A 15,780-nucleotide genomic window follows, 5' to 3' on the forward strand; every position below is an offset into this window, starting at 1 on the left:
CTAATTCATGGCAGATTGCCTGCTGCAGACTCTCATCTATCTCAAAATAACATATTTTAAAGCTTCAGCAGTTTGTAGTAAAGAGTATGTCGTGTAGTCAATCCAGTAGTTTTTTTATGTAATATGTTGAATGTTTAAAAGTTATTTTATCAAAATTTAATTAATCCTTCAATTTAAATAAAAGGAAGGAGACTGTGTTTAATTGATATATAAAAGAAAATATAGCATAATAACAAAGATTTTTAACTTTAGGAAATAACCTTTATTGTTCAATAATCTATTACGTCATTTAATCTTTTATTATATTTGTATTTTCTGTTATACCAGTACAATTAGTAAATTTTAAACATTAAAGCTAAAAAGATCAACAACTTACTTTAATGCTTCAGTAGTTTGTTGTACAGTATATGTAGAGTGTTTTAGAGGTTGCACCACAGCATTTTTAATTCCTTCCTGTACTAAAGTTTTCAGTTTTCTTTTGGTCTCAACATCAGCATTGATGACACTGTCCAAGGACACTCTATACATGTGGTTGAATCTCGCAAAGGGGTACATGTCTGAAACAATCATTTATCAGTACACTAATGTGGATTTCGTATCATATAATTCATGCACAAGCCGGTCATTTGACTTTGACATTGTGTCAGTCGGCTACAGGCAGCCAAACATAAAACTCTGTACTAAGTGCTCATCACTCTTTAGTGCGCAGTATCACAGAATATGTAAAAAAGTGATATTGCAGCAGATTTGATCAAAAACTCGACAGTTACAAAGTAGAAATCATTCAAAACATTTTTCAAAACATTTCATTCAAAACAGGTTTTCAGAGAAGATCCTTTGAGTCTGCAACAAATAAAAGAGTGGTACAATAGGTTTAAAGATGACCTCACTTCAGTGAACAGTGAACCTCTTTCTGAAACACCAGCAACACCTGTCTGTGACCTAGCTACAGAGGTCAGCATCTGTAGTTGTAAAGTTTATTAAATTTTAACAGAACATTTAGTCATGTGCAGAATTGCTGCAAAATGTGTTCAAAAGAACTTGTTAGCAGAATAAAAGCAGTTGAGACTTTAAATTGTACAGGATATTTTAAAGTAAATATTTATCACATCACTTAATTTTTACTTACTATTTTTTATTTTCAGTTGACTAAAATTTGTGAGAGTGTTATTTCAACATAGATGCAGTATTTAAGCTATTGTTTTAATCTAAATAATAATAAGCAAACATAAAGCTGCATTTTATCCTGAAGACAAATTCATAATACAAGTTTGCAACAAAATTCACTTCAAGAATCTTTGCTGATGGATTTGGGGATCTTATCATCTCCTAAGTGAAACACTAGTTCAGTTGATGCAAGGTTATGATAAATATTATATAAGGTAAAGATATTATAGTTAAAATGATATGAATACAACGCTTTAAAACCGAATACACTTTGAAGCAAGAAACAATTAAATTCTATTATGAAATAAACCTTTTTTTTTATCACTTAATTATTTTCTTCCTTGTAAATGGAGAAAACCTTTTCTCAGTAAGTGATTATAACGCAACATTTAAATAATCAGCTAGTACTAATAGCGTATACTAGGTGTAACCAACCTTATCTCCAGAGGGTTCACTTCTGGCTGGTTTATTCCTTCCAGTTGAACCCATATTGAGTGAAGCAAAAACCGATGTGTCACTTAAATCTGAGCAACCTTATGTATGTCCAGGAGCAGCACATCACTAACCGTAAATGTCGAGATTCTGGAGTGCAAGGGTAATTCAATAGGTTTAGTCTACTGTGGAAGATGACTGTTCGAGTTGGTAGGATTAGTTCCCTAAGAGTAAAAAGTTTCCTGCCAGCCAAGACATGAGAGCGTGCCAACCTCTGCCTGCTTTGATTGGACAGGCTGGTTCAGAGCTGGCTTCCCTTTCTTCCGAGAGGACATGACTTGAAATTAGTGCCCTAAATTTTTCCTCATGAATCTTGACAGGAGGTGACCCCCCCAACCCCCAACTTTAGCCATCTAGAATATCCTGTCACTCCAGAAGCAGTGCAAAGATGCAGTTTTCTAAGCTTCTTGTCCTAAGAGAACACAAAAAACACCAACCCTGCATCAGTCATATGTACTTACAGACAGCATCTCTATCCTCTACACTAATGTCACTTAGATGGATAAGCCGAGAGAATTTTCCCAACAATCGCAGAGAAGCGTTCATGTCTCTACCCTTCAAACAGTTAACTACTACTTGGACACCAGTGTTTTGAGTCAATCTTTTGATCTCAAGTTCAAAATTTGTTTTCTCCAGAACAATCACCTGGGAAGAGTTTATCTGAAACATTACACAGACATTTAGCACATGATTCCCAGGATAAGTAATGTATAAAAATAACTCTAAACGAAAATTATATATCATTATCTGATAGTGTTTGAACTGCCTGATTTTAACTTGATTAGCTGCTTTGATATTGCTTTCTCCTACTACATAGCATAGAATCAACAAAATGTTCATTGAGTAAAAACCAAAATCACAAATTAACCTCACTCGCGAAAGTCCCATCCTTTCAAATCTGCCTCTGTGTTTACCCATCAATGGTTGGCCACCATTAGAGGTCAAATAATATGTTTATTTCTTTCATACTATTGAAAACTGTGTTTACAAAATTGAGACTTTTTCTATTACCATTTGGTTTTGTGACAATACTATACGCAATTCTTGAATGGTCTGATTTTTAAATGAAATTTGGCACTAAATTTAACTTGCATACATCTCTATTTATCTAATATATTTTATAAACAATTTTATTTTTTTGGATTTTTAATACATTATCAAAAACAAAATAAATATTCTTTCATATATAAAATCGTGTTTCATATTAAAAAGAAATGTCTTTTAAACAAAAGCTTTAATGTTTCTGATGATTGTTCACATTTAGTGTGCAGGAAATTTGCAAAAACAAAATCTCACAAAATAGTTCAAAATGTATAAAAAATCAATTTCAATGCTGAGTTAAAATAATATTGAACCTAATAATAATGGTTCCACATACTTTTAATATATTTAAAATTATACCACAAATATGTGTTAAACGTCTTTCATTTACAAGAATATAGCATGAGTTCTTTGTTTGAAGGTTATTTTTGACGATGGAAGGACTGTGAAGGAAAAAGGATTTTTCTGGAAATTTGCCATCGTTCAGTGAAACAATAAATCACTGAACGATGGCAAATGTCTGGAAAATCCTGTTTCCTTCATAGCATGAGTAGTACAAGATTTTTATTTTAATAAATTTCTACAGATAAGCTATTTTAACTTGGTTGGTTTAGAGGAAGAGTTTCAACAAATATATAATCTAGACTACAAAATTGTTTTGACAATAAGCTAGTATGGGCTCTATTTTTACCTGAGGAAAACGACTGAGCAGAAACGGCACTTGTAGGTCACTGCAAACTGTGACATAAAGGTTTGAACCTCTGGCCAGAGCAATGGATATTGCAGCCAAACCAACTGGGGATGTCCCAGCATGCACCAGTATTTTCTCCCCCTTCTCCAGATTAGCTTGTAAGAGCAGGCTGTAGTATGCCTGTAATGTAAAAGTATTACAATAACTAAGTAACAATAAAAGCAGTCTATAACTTATCAGGCTTGTTAAAGAGGCTTTCTCTGTGGATAAACATAAATTACTCATCAAGCTAATCCTGGCAACCGAGAAGTGTACATATCATGGACAAACAATTTATAGATTTTTATTATCGAACTATACAAAAAAAGATTATTCAGCTACCAGAGTGAGTTGGTTGCGCTCTGTCCAAAAAAAAAATGTAGTCAACTTAACTTGAATTTTGTTGTTTGTTTTCTTAAGGCTCTGTTCACCTATGCCCAGATGTGTCAAAAATCACCAAATTATATCTATACCTAATTACAATTTCTTCATTTTAGCCCTTCATTCGACTCACCTGAATCACTGACAACCCTTAGAGTTTCAACTTTTAAAGAAACATAATTTGATACTTGTGAAGCCACTGTGCCCTATCTTTAGTTATGCTAATCTTAACTTTAATCTTAGAAACAATTTAAGATAACTCATTGGAAACCTACTTAAATTAGGTCTTTGGACAAACCACAAAATAAAAACCATATTCATTAAGTAATTTTTTAATTTTTAGAAAGTCTAATCAAACACTGTTAGTAATATAGAGACATATTTCCCCAAAGAGTATACTGAATTTAATACTTGTAGTTGGGTACCACAATTCCTTAATTCCCTTATGATAAGAAACTAAACGAACTAAAACTGACAGTCTCAAAAATTTTCACTAAACAAATATCACAAAAGATTTATTTATTTCTCTTAGGATTATCAGTCTCAATATGACATAATCATAACAAAGTTTTGGTTAGCAATAGTTTGTATCTGAATTTGTGCTCCCATCTGTTCAGAAATAGCAGAATGAAATAGGAATGGTGAGTGCAAAATTTCTTACATACCAAGCTTCTAAGGATTAAAGAATATACCATGGAATGTCTCCATCACAAGTATAAAAAACGTTAATATAATAATTTTTGTATTTATTTTATTTTTACTATGAGAGTTAATTTTATTATGTTGCTATCCAAACGAAGCACGTATACTATTAAACTTACCAGAGAGTAAGTAAACGGAACTGTGACAGCATCTTCTGCTGACCAATCAGAAGGTACACTCCAAGTCAAGATTTTATCTGGGACGATCTTGTTTATCTCAGAGTCATACTTGGCTATTCCCATGGCTCTCTTTCCATTACTTTGTGTGCCACAGTAGTCCAACAAGTTTACCTCTATCTGCAATAAAATTGTCCCAAAATGTTTATTTTAAGCGTCTTGGAATTGATATTTGGTATAATCACTTATCAATATGCCACTTGGATAAGATATGGAAATGGCTAAATGTTGTATAAAGTGTTATTATTAAACTTGTATACAACCAGCAACCCTTAACCTCCTCCAAGGGATTGCACGCCTGGATTTAGTGGAAAATTGCTAGATATAATAGTCAATAACCAAATACTCTTCATTCATTGCTGATATAAAGCACGTCTTGTACAATGAAACAGTGTACAATTTTCAAAAATATAAAATAATTAAATCAAACTTAACTTACACTAAAATTTAAATGTTATTTTTAAAATCTAGCATTTTGAAAGTTACAGTCCAAATACATAAATATATGAATTTGTGTATTGGTTTTTAGGATACTGTAAACTATTTGAAAGTTTTTTTTTCAAAATTTCACTGAATATAAGAGGAAATAATAATGAAAAAATCTGAAATTGCAAATAACGAAAAAGTTAACGCAGGCATTAATTGACTTTTTTATATATAATCAAATGCCTTTCAATTGTTTTGGAGCATTATAATTCAATTTAAATACACTAAACAATAACTAACTTACCAAAAGGTCACATTGGCTGTTTTAATACCCCTTGCCATTTATGATAACAAGCAATAATTGCCAGATGTCAGTCGCAATAAACAAACGTGTAAGTTCTTCTTTTATACATTGTCAATCTTAATCATTTTTAAAGACCATAATTCAATGCAAAGACAATAAATAATAATTTAAACAAGCTAAAAAGATTCATATACTTTAATATCTACTTAACATTTATTTACCCTTTTAGTAAAACTACAGATATATCGTTAGTTTGCCTCTTACGCTTAAACAACGTACAATTAGTTTGGGTTTTATATTATGAAAATTTATTATTCAATTTTATTTAGCCAAATTTAAACCCCAAATCTAATAATAGATATTGCTAAATATCTTATGTGAATAATTATGCAATGCGAAACAACAACATTTCAAAAAAAGAAGATATTGGCGCAGTTGGCAGTGTTTACTTTCATAACTAACGCCCGGTAATGCTTGCAAAGTGTCAAAACTGACATCTGATGACATCTACCTGATGTTATTTTGGTTTAAATTTTCCACTTTTCTAGTGAGGCCCAAATATTTCAAGATTTTAATTCTGTTAACAATGTTTCAACGTGGTGTGAATCAAGAACTTAAGATGATAATGATAACGTCATCCCATGAACTTATAAAAGCCTATGTTAAACAATATTTAGAACTTAGATGCAATGAACAAGTGGCACCAATTAGTATTGTATACTTGTAAAAATTGTCCCCCTTCTTAAGTATCAAAAAATATTAGAGAATTTGTTTGACCACTTATATAACAGACAACCAAACTAAATTGTTTCCAGCAGACATTCTCTCATTCACCAATCTCAATTACAACATTTATTATTAGTGTAATTAGATATTTGTATGATAATTATACTTTCACTCTTACTACAACTATCTGTTCGATGTAACTAATTTACAAATAAATGACCAAACAATCAACAATACCTGTTCATTCAGAGTATCTGGTTGTAAAGTAAAATTTCGTGTATTTAGAGAAATACATTCAATGTCCAAGCCTTTGTAAGAACTGAAAACATGAGTGGTTATTAATGCTAATCAAAATATTAACTACAGTATAAAATAATTCATCAAAATATTGCTGCTTATCCAACAATTTCAAACAGTTTACAAACAAGATTTTTGTTTTAAATTCACACTGCAATAATAATAAACATTCAATATATAACAAATAATTAGCATCAGATAGTAGAAACTTAAATAAATCATTTATTTTAAGATCAGATAACAAGAGTTCAAAGATGAAGATATGTCATAAGCTTCATGGTTTAGTTTAGAGTTTATCATTTTAAATGTTTGAATATTGTATATAAAAGATTCTAACTGCCTTTTGTTTTACGTAAAATATTGAATGTAAGAATACAACCGTACAGATACCACAAATTACCAAGATTTCCATTAAGATCTATCATTGTAAATAACATAGATACATAAAAATACAAAGTATTCTTTCTTCAAAAAGTGTAATTCGAACTGAATTAATACATAGTTTCAAAACCTGCACAGGAGTTTTCAACCTCTGCTATGTGGTGTTAAACACACTTAGATTGCATAATTGCAGAATTGGTGATAAAGTCAGGTTCAGAAACACGCTTTAAATGATAGTTTTTAATATTCTTTCTTACTCAGAACATTTCTCCTGCTTCTGAAGGTTACATACTGAAAGTATGTTTCTATCATTAATAGACGTAACTTCTGGTTATCACAAACTACTTTTCCAGATACTATTAACTTTTTCTATCTAAATAATCTCTTTTATAATATGCAATATTTTTCAATTAGTTCTTTGTGGAATGAAAAACCTCAGATGTTTATGTCCCTCAGCACCATTGGATGGCTGCCCGGTCCACCAAGGTGCTTCAGCAGTCCTCAACCCCCTTATAAATTTCCCCTTTACCCAGTTTCTGTTTGAATACATATACAATTTCAGACATTTGTTTCTCTACTTCATATAAGAATACAAAGAAACCTATCAGGTCATATCTTGACAAAATAATTGGAAAACACTTTCTTATCTACTTAATATCCTTAAAAGAAATTCCCCGTATTCCAACTTCATTACAGAACCCTTGATGGAACCCTGCAGAAAGTTAAATGAAATATACCTTCTGACATTATGCTGGATTATACCTTTCTAGAACATGTAGTTGGTGAGAATCAGTGAGTATATCTGGCAGACTAATGTACTTGTGTGACCCCCAGATGTTTCTTGATAGCACATTGACAGCCAGATCCAAGGATAGCTGTTCATGATATAATGGGGAGAACACAGAAAATCTGGGAGCTTGATGGTCTAAAAACACACATCTAGAGAAAAAAATTAAAATAGTAAACACATTTATTTTTAAACAAAACATTATATACGTAAAGTTAGACTATTAGTATAACTAGACTGCAATGATTACATATATTTTATGCATCACATATAATTGATATGCATATAACTTTGCTTAAAAATTGGCACATTCCTCTATAAACCATGGAAGGAAACTACCCCTTCAGGTCACTTACAACACATACATATATGTGACTCAACAAATGAGGATAGGGATTAAATGGTTTCCTTTTTATGGACAGAGGTCAGTTTCCTTTTTAGCTTTATTCTATCTTTCTTCATGGGTCAGAGGTCTTTCAAGAATTCCGTTAAATACGATAAAGAGCAATTTGGAACAGTACAAAGTGGGCAGTACTGATAAAAAGTGCCAAGTGGTCACATTCCATGCGCTTGAGATCTGCCTCCACCACAAGACAACCAGATTCCACAAAATTTATTGTTGTGTGTTTACAGCTTAAATCATCATACTTTTAAAGTCCTCTTAATAGATCTAAAAATCTACAACACAAAATATCTTATGAACACACATTTTCTAAAGATCACTGTTGATCAAATTATGTTTCTTCATGCAATGTTCAACCCAAATTAATGTTGATTCATTAAATAATAAAGAGGTAGAGGGATTCTAAGAAACCAGTAATATGCACTACAAAATTTAAAAATGGTTTAAGATTAATAAGCAAACATTTAATCTCTCAACTTTATATTAAGGAAAAGTGCTATTTAAAATTGTTATTTTTAGACCGCTCCCCAATATAGTTCGATTTAATTTAGTGGACTGAACTGTAGAAAACTGTCTTCATAAACATAAATTTCAAGTAAAACCGATAAATAATGGACAGTACCACTACTATGTTTTAGTTTAGTATTAGTTTTCATAATGGTTATCATAAAAATCTATAGTTAGCATTTCATTTTTAAAACAAAACAAAAATAGTAAAGATAGTTTGTATATTCCAAAATGATACAAGCACAGATCAAATAAACTATATTTGATCTAACTCAGGACTTTTATCATAAATCTTATATTCCCATATAACTCTACCAAGTGTACTTTGCTTATTTCAATTCCTTAATGTTCAATGGTTTGATTTTTTGGGGCACCTCCAGTGAGTCTTTGAGAGTGTTCCTTATGCAAAAAAAAAAGGTTATAAAAGTTCTGACTGCTGCTGGCTAGCTTCAGACCCTTGCAGGGATATGTTTAAAAATCACAAATCTTCTTTGAAAAATCTCCATATTATACTTGCATCAATCTGTTTAATCATTTCCAGTTTACATAAAGAAGGAGATATCTTTTACAAAGTTCAAGAGAGAGGCTTTGGCTTTTCTATTCAGCCACTGCTTTTACAGTGTTCGAGAAGTGTTTGCTTTTAATTCAAGAGCACATGTATAAATCTTTATGAAGTGTAGGATTTTTTAATAGTTTATAAGCATAGTATTTATTTTATGTACAATTGATTTATTTCTTATGTCTTTTTAAATAGTATTTTAATTTATTGTCATGTAAAATTTTAATACCTAGCCATAATAGTTTATTGTTTAGTTCGGTTTCTTTGCTATAAACTTAATTTATATTTATATTTTAGCATATGTTTATTGACAATGCACCTGTTCTGTATGAATGTATTTTAATGAGCAATAAAGTAACGGGTCTTTATCATTTAAAAACCCTAAAATTGTTTAATATTATTTATATTTTTTTATTCTAAGGGATGGAATTTTTTTATGTTTTTTATGTATTTTGAAAGCTTTTCATGAGTTAGTACATGCATAAAAAGTCACATGACATGATGTGAAATGTAAGCTGCGAATTAGTACCATTGAATGGAAAAGTTTTGCAAAAGAGAATTGTGACAAAATAATGCTAATAATGCATTGAAACATCATTCATGGACATACTAAAAGAGGCGTTTTATGAGGCATATCTTCACCCATGAGTGAAACTCTTTTGAAAACATTTCAATCTTTATACAGGGAGAGTGTTGAACAGTCACACACAATTGTAAAAGCAGTCCTTTTTTGAAAAATATATTAGAGTTTAGAATTGGAATAATATTTTTTAATTGAAAAATTATCCAGACTTCAGTGCTTTATTTCTGAATTTAAATTGATCAAAAATTTTTAAAGTATACGCTGCAAAATATAAATACTTTTCATCTTGTAATATACTTATAAAAATCTTATTTTTGTCTGGATTAAAGATAACTCAATTAGGTTTTTCTGAAAGCACAGTATGATTTTTTTCTAAAAATAATGGGAATAAAAACACTAGCAAAATTGACCTGTTAACAACAGAACTAATGCACCATGAGTTTCCACATAGCTAAAATAAAATAACTAAGATTACAAAATAGTATGTCAATGCGATGATAAAATTTGTATGTTGTTATAAAGAGTTAAGTCAAATAACTTGATAAGATCAGTAAAATAAGTCAAAGTATTTTTTTAATACAAATTATAGTCTTTTCTATGATTTTATACATTTTCTAGCCCACGATTCAAAGGTGGTCAAACCCTTTGAACACTTAGGAAGACTACTGTGGGTTACTACCACTTCCCCTTGTTTCTAAAATGTTCTCCTGTATAACTTACTTCTGTATTTTCGTGTCTATATCCTACTCCTGAATTATTTCCATGTTTTTAAGGAATCGCATTATCCCAGTTTGTCCTCTATTTTAATAGAATTAATGTTATTCTGTTATAAACTCTTTCTTTCCTTTTATTAATTACTTGCACAGTTCATTAGCCCATAAAATAGAATACAGAAAGAAATGTTCAGAAAAAATGTTTACAATTTTAGTGAAAGGGGTGGAGAGAGGAATGTGTACTAAGCCATGACTGCCAAGGGCACCAGACATCCTGGCTGCACCAATGTGTAGCGTTTTCCCTTTCAATCAAACTTTGATGGTGTATAGGTTATTGGAGACAGACTTTACATCTGGTATGATGTATGGCTACCTTAAGAGCTGTTTAGGTAGCCATGCATTTATCATTCTTACTATTTTTAGTGCATACAAACAAAACAAATTTTAAATTTTAAATTTGCTTCAAAAATTGTTTATTTTGATTTTTTTCTCAAATAAATTAATTTACACAATAAATTGGTCTTCAAAATTTAACTGCATACAATGTGATGAAAAAGTTCTTAGTAAAATATAGTTTTTATTTAAAAATTAAAAATATATTGTAACACTAATATTTTATAGCATTTAGATTTTAGTTTACAAAATATTACCACAGAAAAGATACATTTTTACATTTAAAGGTACAACAGGATACCATAAGCAAGTGTTTTTAATCATTAGTTCAGGGAGACCTGCGCCTACTTTAACAAACAACTGACTTAGAAAATTGTACCTGAGTTTATTAGCAAAAGGTTCTTGAGCTAATGTTTCCAATGCCTTGCTTGGTTGCCAGTTGCGTATGACCAGCGCCACTTTTTGAGTGGTTCCACTACAGGTAGTCTCTTGACTCATCAACTGGCGCAGATCCGGCATGCCTTCAAACTCAACCACCTTTAATGACTTTGGATCTATAATCTAAAAGGAATTTACGCTTTACTTGAGCTCACTTTGTTTAATTGTTACAATTAGAAAATATAGAATTTTTCTCATAGGAAAAGCATTATTTCTAATATTGTTTGCCTACTTTCTCGTAGTGGTTGGCTACTAAAATACGAGAGAAATCCTTGTAAACATCACTGTACTTTTAAAGTTTGTAATTTTCTAGACAGTTTTCTTTGTAGTTAGTGAAAGTTGAAGAAAAAATGCATTAAGTATTGAGGAAAACTCATGAGAAAAATGTGTATTTAGCCAGAAGACTAAACGTTTACTTTAGTCTTCCTGTACATAATAAACATTCAAATATGACTCCGCTATCTCTATCCTAAATTCTGCGGGCCTAATTTATGAAAAAATATTAGTAAGGGGATTATTACAGCATGAGTGTATATAATAAAATAATATATATATATATATTTATATATATATATATATATATACAGAGTGTAACATAACTCTCTACATAAACTTTAAGATATTGTTCCATGGACCAAGGAGCGAAGTCGGATGACATATAATGGACTCATTTCAAGTTTAGTCTGACCGTGCATGTACAATCTCAAGTTCCTTTACAATAAGGAGCAGTTCAACAATAGAACAAAATAACATCCAACAGATTATTAATGCGTTAATTCATTTACACTGTTCTATTGTTAAACTGTTACTGTCAACCGGTGCTACTTTGCACCAGTGTTGATCAAAATTTAACTCCATCTAGCGTTAACATATTTATATAAACAGGTTAATGTTTATTTTGTTTCAAAGAGGTGCAAAGTAATCTCACAAGCTTTTAACAACCATTTTGTGTACAATTTTACCAATAATTACTTATTAATAATAGGTCCAAAATACTGCCACTATTTAAGCATCTAATCAGGGTGGTTTGTTGCAGTCACTTGGTTTAAAAGTATCTTATCTTACCTAGGCTAAAGAAATTGTCTGGAAAAGTTGTTATTGCAGACAACTTGTCAACTCACCTAAATGTAAGTGTTTTCTAGAAGTTTAAAGATGAAAACATTAATTTTATCTGCCTGCCCCCAACAGTACACATCTGACGCAACCTTTGGATGTTGCTGTTTTATGAAAGTGATGTGGAGAAAGGTTATAAGTGGTTGGAAAGAAACTCCTGAGGGTATAAGTATATCCAGTTCTACCAAAACAAAGTTTTCATCCTCTATTGAAATATACCGTTGAAGATCTGCAACTCTATTTCAAAACAAATCTGGAAAGTGGCGTCTGAAAGTGTGGAATTAATCTTTGTGATTTACCTTTAATTGAAAGAATAGTTAACAAACAAATAGAACCATCAGCTGTTAGCTCAGCATTCCTAGAAGCTCTCCAATCTACAAGAGATGCATTAACTGTCAAGCCAAGGCTTACAAAAGAAGATGAAAGTTGCTGCACCTGCAGGAAGAAATATATCCCATGAAAAAAGAATCCTCCTAGATCATCAACAAACAATGATCAACCAGTATCTGTTAATGATCAAAACCAAGTTTGTAATGATCAGCCAGGTCCCAGTAATATCCAACCAAAGTCTGGTACTAGTAAAATTTTCAAAGGAGGCAAAAAATTAATAAAGATAAAGAGCCATAAACCACTTGATGTCTATATTGATGAAAAATCAGATACAAAAACCAAAGGTACAAAAAGCACTGAAAGCGATAAAAAAGAGACAGACATATTTGTAATTGTAAAATATGATTAGGGTTATTACACAGGTGACGTTGAAAGCTTTTATGAAAAGGAGGCTTTTGTGAGTGCCATGGAAGTCCTTAAATAATTGGAAGTGGCTTGTAAATAAAGATGTTCTTTTATACAAATGGAAATACATTATTTTATGTATGGACCCTTCCATAATAGTTCCAGTGTTAGTCAATGACTATGCAAATAATTAAATACTGTGTGTGTTTTTCTTTTTATGAACAGATTGACATTCTGTAGCTATGAACAGTAAACAAGTTCCTTTATATTGAATAAGTATAAACATTTTTGTTCATATCAACTTTTAGTTTTTTAATGTTAAATACAATTTGTAAAACTTAATTGTGTTTATGTTTGTCCCAGAAATTCAAATTCAGTTTCCTGTGTCCTTATAACCACAGTGAATTTGGAAGTGTAACTTTGCAACAGTGTTGTATTACCGTTTTAATTCAACTATTCTTTCATCTGGTGCAATGTAACCCGCCCATATGGCATACTTTGCACAATCAATTATGGTAATAAAATACACATGTGCTTTAACAGATTTCTACATCCCTGATATGACTCTCTTTAACTATTAAACTTGATTATTTTTCAAACTGAAAATGCCTCTGATTTGAATCAAGAGAAGGCATCATGCGGAATACAACATCCCATATGAAAACCATTTTAAAAGATACATTCCAGAGGTGTTTCCAACAAAGGTTGGAGCACTAGGAGAAGAGTGTGCACCACTTAAGAAGACTATTTTGAAGAGGATAAGGATGTTTAATTCTGTAACAATAAATGTACTTTTCTCAACAAAAGTTTTCAAATACTCTCATGAACAAAAAAATGTCCTATGGAAATTTTAAAACAAATTTTTATTTTAATCTTAATAAAAACAGGTTATTTTAATGCAAATTTTTGAATAACATATCAAACTAATATTATTAACTATCATCAAGATTTTCTGGTTCCAACCGCATCAAAGAATTGCTAACACAATTCAAATCTTGCAATATTTCAGCCACTCTATGGTGAGTGTTGTTCCTACATTTGTAGACTGAAAATGATTCTCCACAGTGAGACTGAAATATTTTAAGATTTGAATCGTGTTAGCAATTTCTTGATGCAGTTTGATCCAGAAAACTTTGATGATATGACAAAGCCCGCATAAGCCTAAGGATTAAAATATTATTAAAACCGGTATACAATTTTATAACATTGGCTTCTTATAAAATTAAAAGTGTAATAAAACTATTAAAAAATAATTAATAAATGCAGATGATTTACCTTCTTCATTAGTATCAGAGTTCCATTTATCAACTGATGAGTCAAAATAGGTCGAAATATTCTTTTATCCAATCTTTTACCAGGAGTTACAAACGTCATGTAGAATGTACTTCTTGAATTTTGTAATGAAGCAGCCAAATGTGATAATATTTCGTACTTCCCTATTAGTAAATGGGTCTTTCCTTTGTGCTGCTTCAAATCTTCTTTTGCTTTTTGAAGGCATTTGATTTGCAGCCTGGACTGAAACATAGGGAAATTTGTAAGAGGTAAAGGATGTCTTATTTTACAAGTTAGAGCAAAGGCCTCTCTTACACTTAACCTGTGGACTAACCTCAAGAATAGGGAAATTTGTATTAGTTTATTAACAGAATGGTGGAAGATATTACAAATGGTTACATTCATATTTTACAAGGGATTGCCCATTTGTAAAGATAATGTTTTGTTTCTCTTTTTTTAAAGAAAATTAAATTATTCTCTATAGCATCTTAAAAGTTAAATAAATTTATCTGTGATTATAGTAGTTTAATTTACCAACATAATATATTAGCAATAAATCTATTAAATCAATTCATATTTTATCTTATTAATATAAATTCTGCCACTTTCTTTTCCCCCAAAAGAGAAGTATTTCTTGTAAAAGGCATATTTTTCTAGTTACAAATATCTAACTTTGCTTGACTATAATTCAAAACGATCACACCATTTGAATTCCTAAATAAGGAACAAAAATTTCAAGTTTTAAACTATAAGCTTAACAAAAAGGTAATTGATGATTATTATAATGCTTTTTAAAACAGAAAATATTAATTTTTATAGCTAAAGAATATTTTTTTAGTACAAAATATACTTGATGTCTTCGTCTTTGACTGATAAAACCAGATAGACTGTGTCAATTTTGTTTAAGACTGTTTGCAATTTGTCAGAACAATTTTGTCAAGTATTTAAAACTATATACACTATTTACAAATGTTTATGGTGGCAGGACTAGAACAGTGGGTCATCTTCAAGTTCCTTGAGTGCATAGATAGGCCTACTTGTAAGTCTGGACCATATGGCTTCCTTGAACTTAATAGTGTTCATATTTCTGATGCTTTCCGGTAGGCTGTTGTATAGTTTGACCGCTGCTATTGGAAAACTGTTCAACGATTTTGAAAGTCTACATTTTAGGGTGTTTATAGCAAATGTTAGTACGATATTACTTCTTTATACTAGTGCTGCACATTAATCTATGGTATTACCTTATTCTTACTCTATGTGAAATCAACATTCAAACATCTATACATCAGAACATTCTTCTGACGGCCGGAGGGGAACATTTTGAACACCTACTTTGAAATTAATTCACTCAAATAAGTATTCCCTTCAACTCGTTACAGGCACAGTATTACCAATGTAGGATGTATTAAAAACTTTAAACAGCAATTTCTTCTAACTGGATTAACCTTTTTAAA

At 30.8% G+C, this 15,780-nt stretch overlaps 1 protein-coding gene across 1 annotated transcript in view; it reads right to left on the reverse strand.

Annotated features, from left to right (window-relative positions):
* LOC124368898 (fatty acid synthase-like) overlaps positions 1 to 15,780 on the reverse strand; it is a 98,076-nt gene that overhangs the window by 27,313 nt on the left and 54,983 nt on the right. Inside the window, exons 22-29 of the mRNA XM_046826410.1 lie at positions 14,330 to 14,569; positions 11,148 to 11,329; positions 7,586 to 7,762; positions 6,383 to 6,464; positions 4,633 to 4,809; positions 3,392 to 3,571; positions 2,121 to 2,319; positions 377 to 557 (exon numbers count right to left, since the gene is read on the reverse strand). Of these exons, the coding sequence (XP_046682366.1) occupies positions 377 to 557; positions 2,121 to 2,319; positions 3,392 to 3,571; positions 4,633 to 4,809; positions 6,383 to 6,464; positions 7,586 to 7,762; positions 11,148 to 11,329; positions 14,330 to 14,569 (1,418 nt within the window). The remainder of the gene's footprint in view (positions 1 to 376; positions 558 to 2,120; positions 2,320 to 3,391; positions 3,572 to 4,632; positions 4,810 to 6,382; positions 6,465 to 7,585; positions 7,763 to 11,147; positions 11,330 to 14,329; positions 14,570 to 15,780) is intronic.

The sequence above is a fragment of the Homalodisca vitripennis genome, chromosome X, assembly GCF_021130785.1.
Source record: "Homalodisca vitripennis isolate AUS2020 chromosome X, UT_GWSS_2.1, whole genome shotgun sequence".
NCBI classification, from domain to species: domain Eukaryota; kingdom Metazoa; phylum Arthropoda; class Insecta; order Hemiptera; family Cicadellidae; genus Homalodisca; species Homalodisca vitripennis.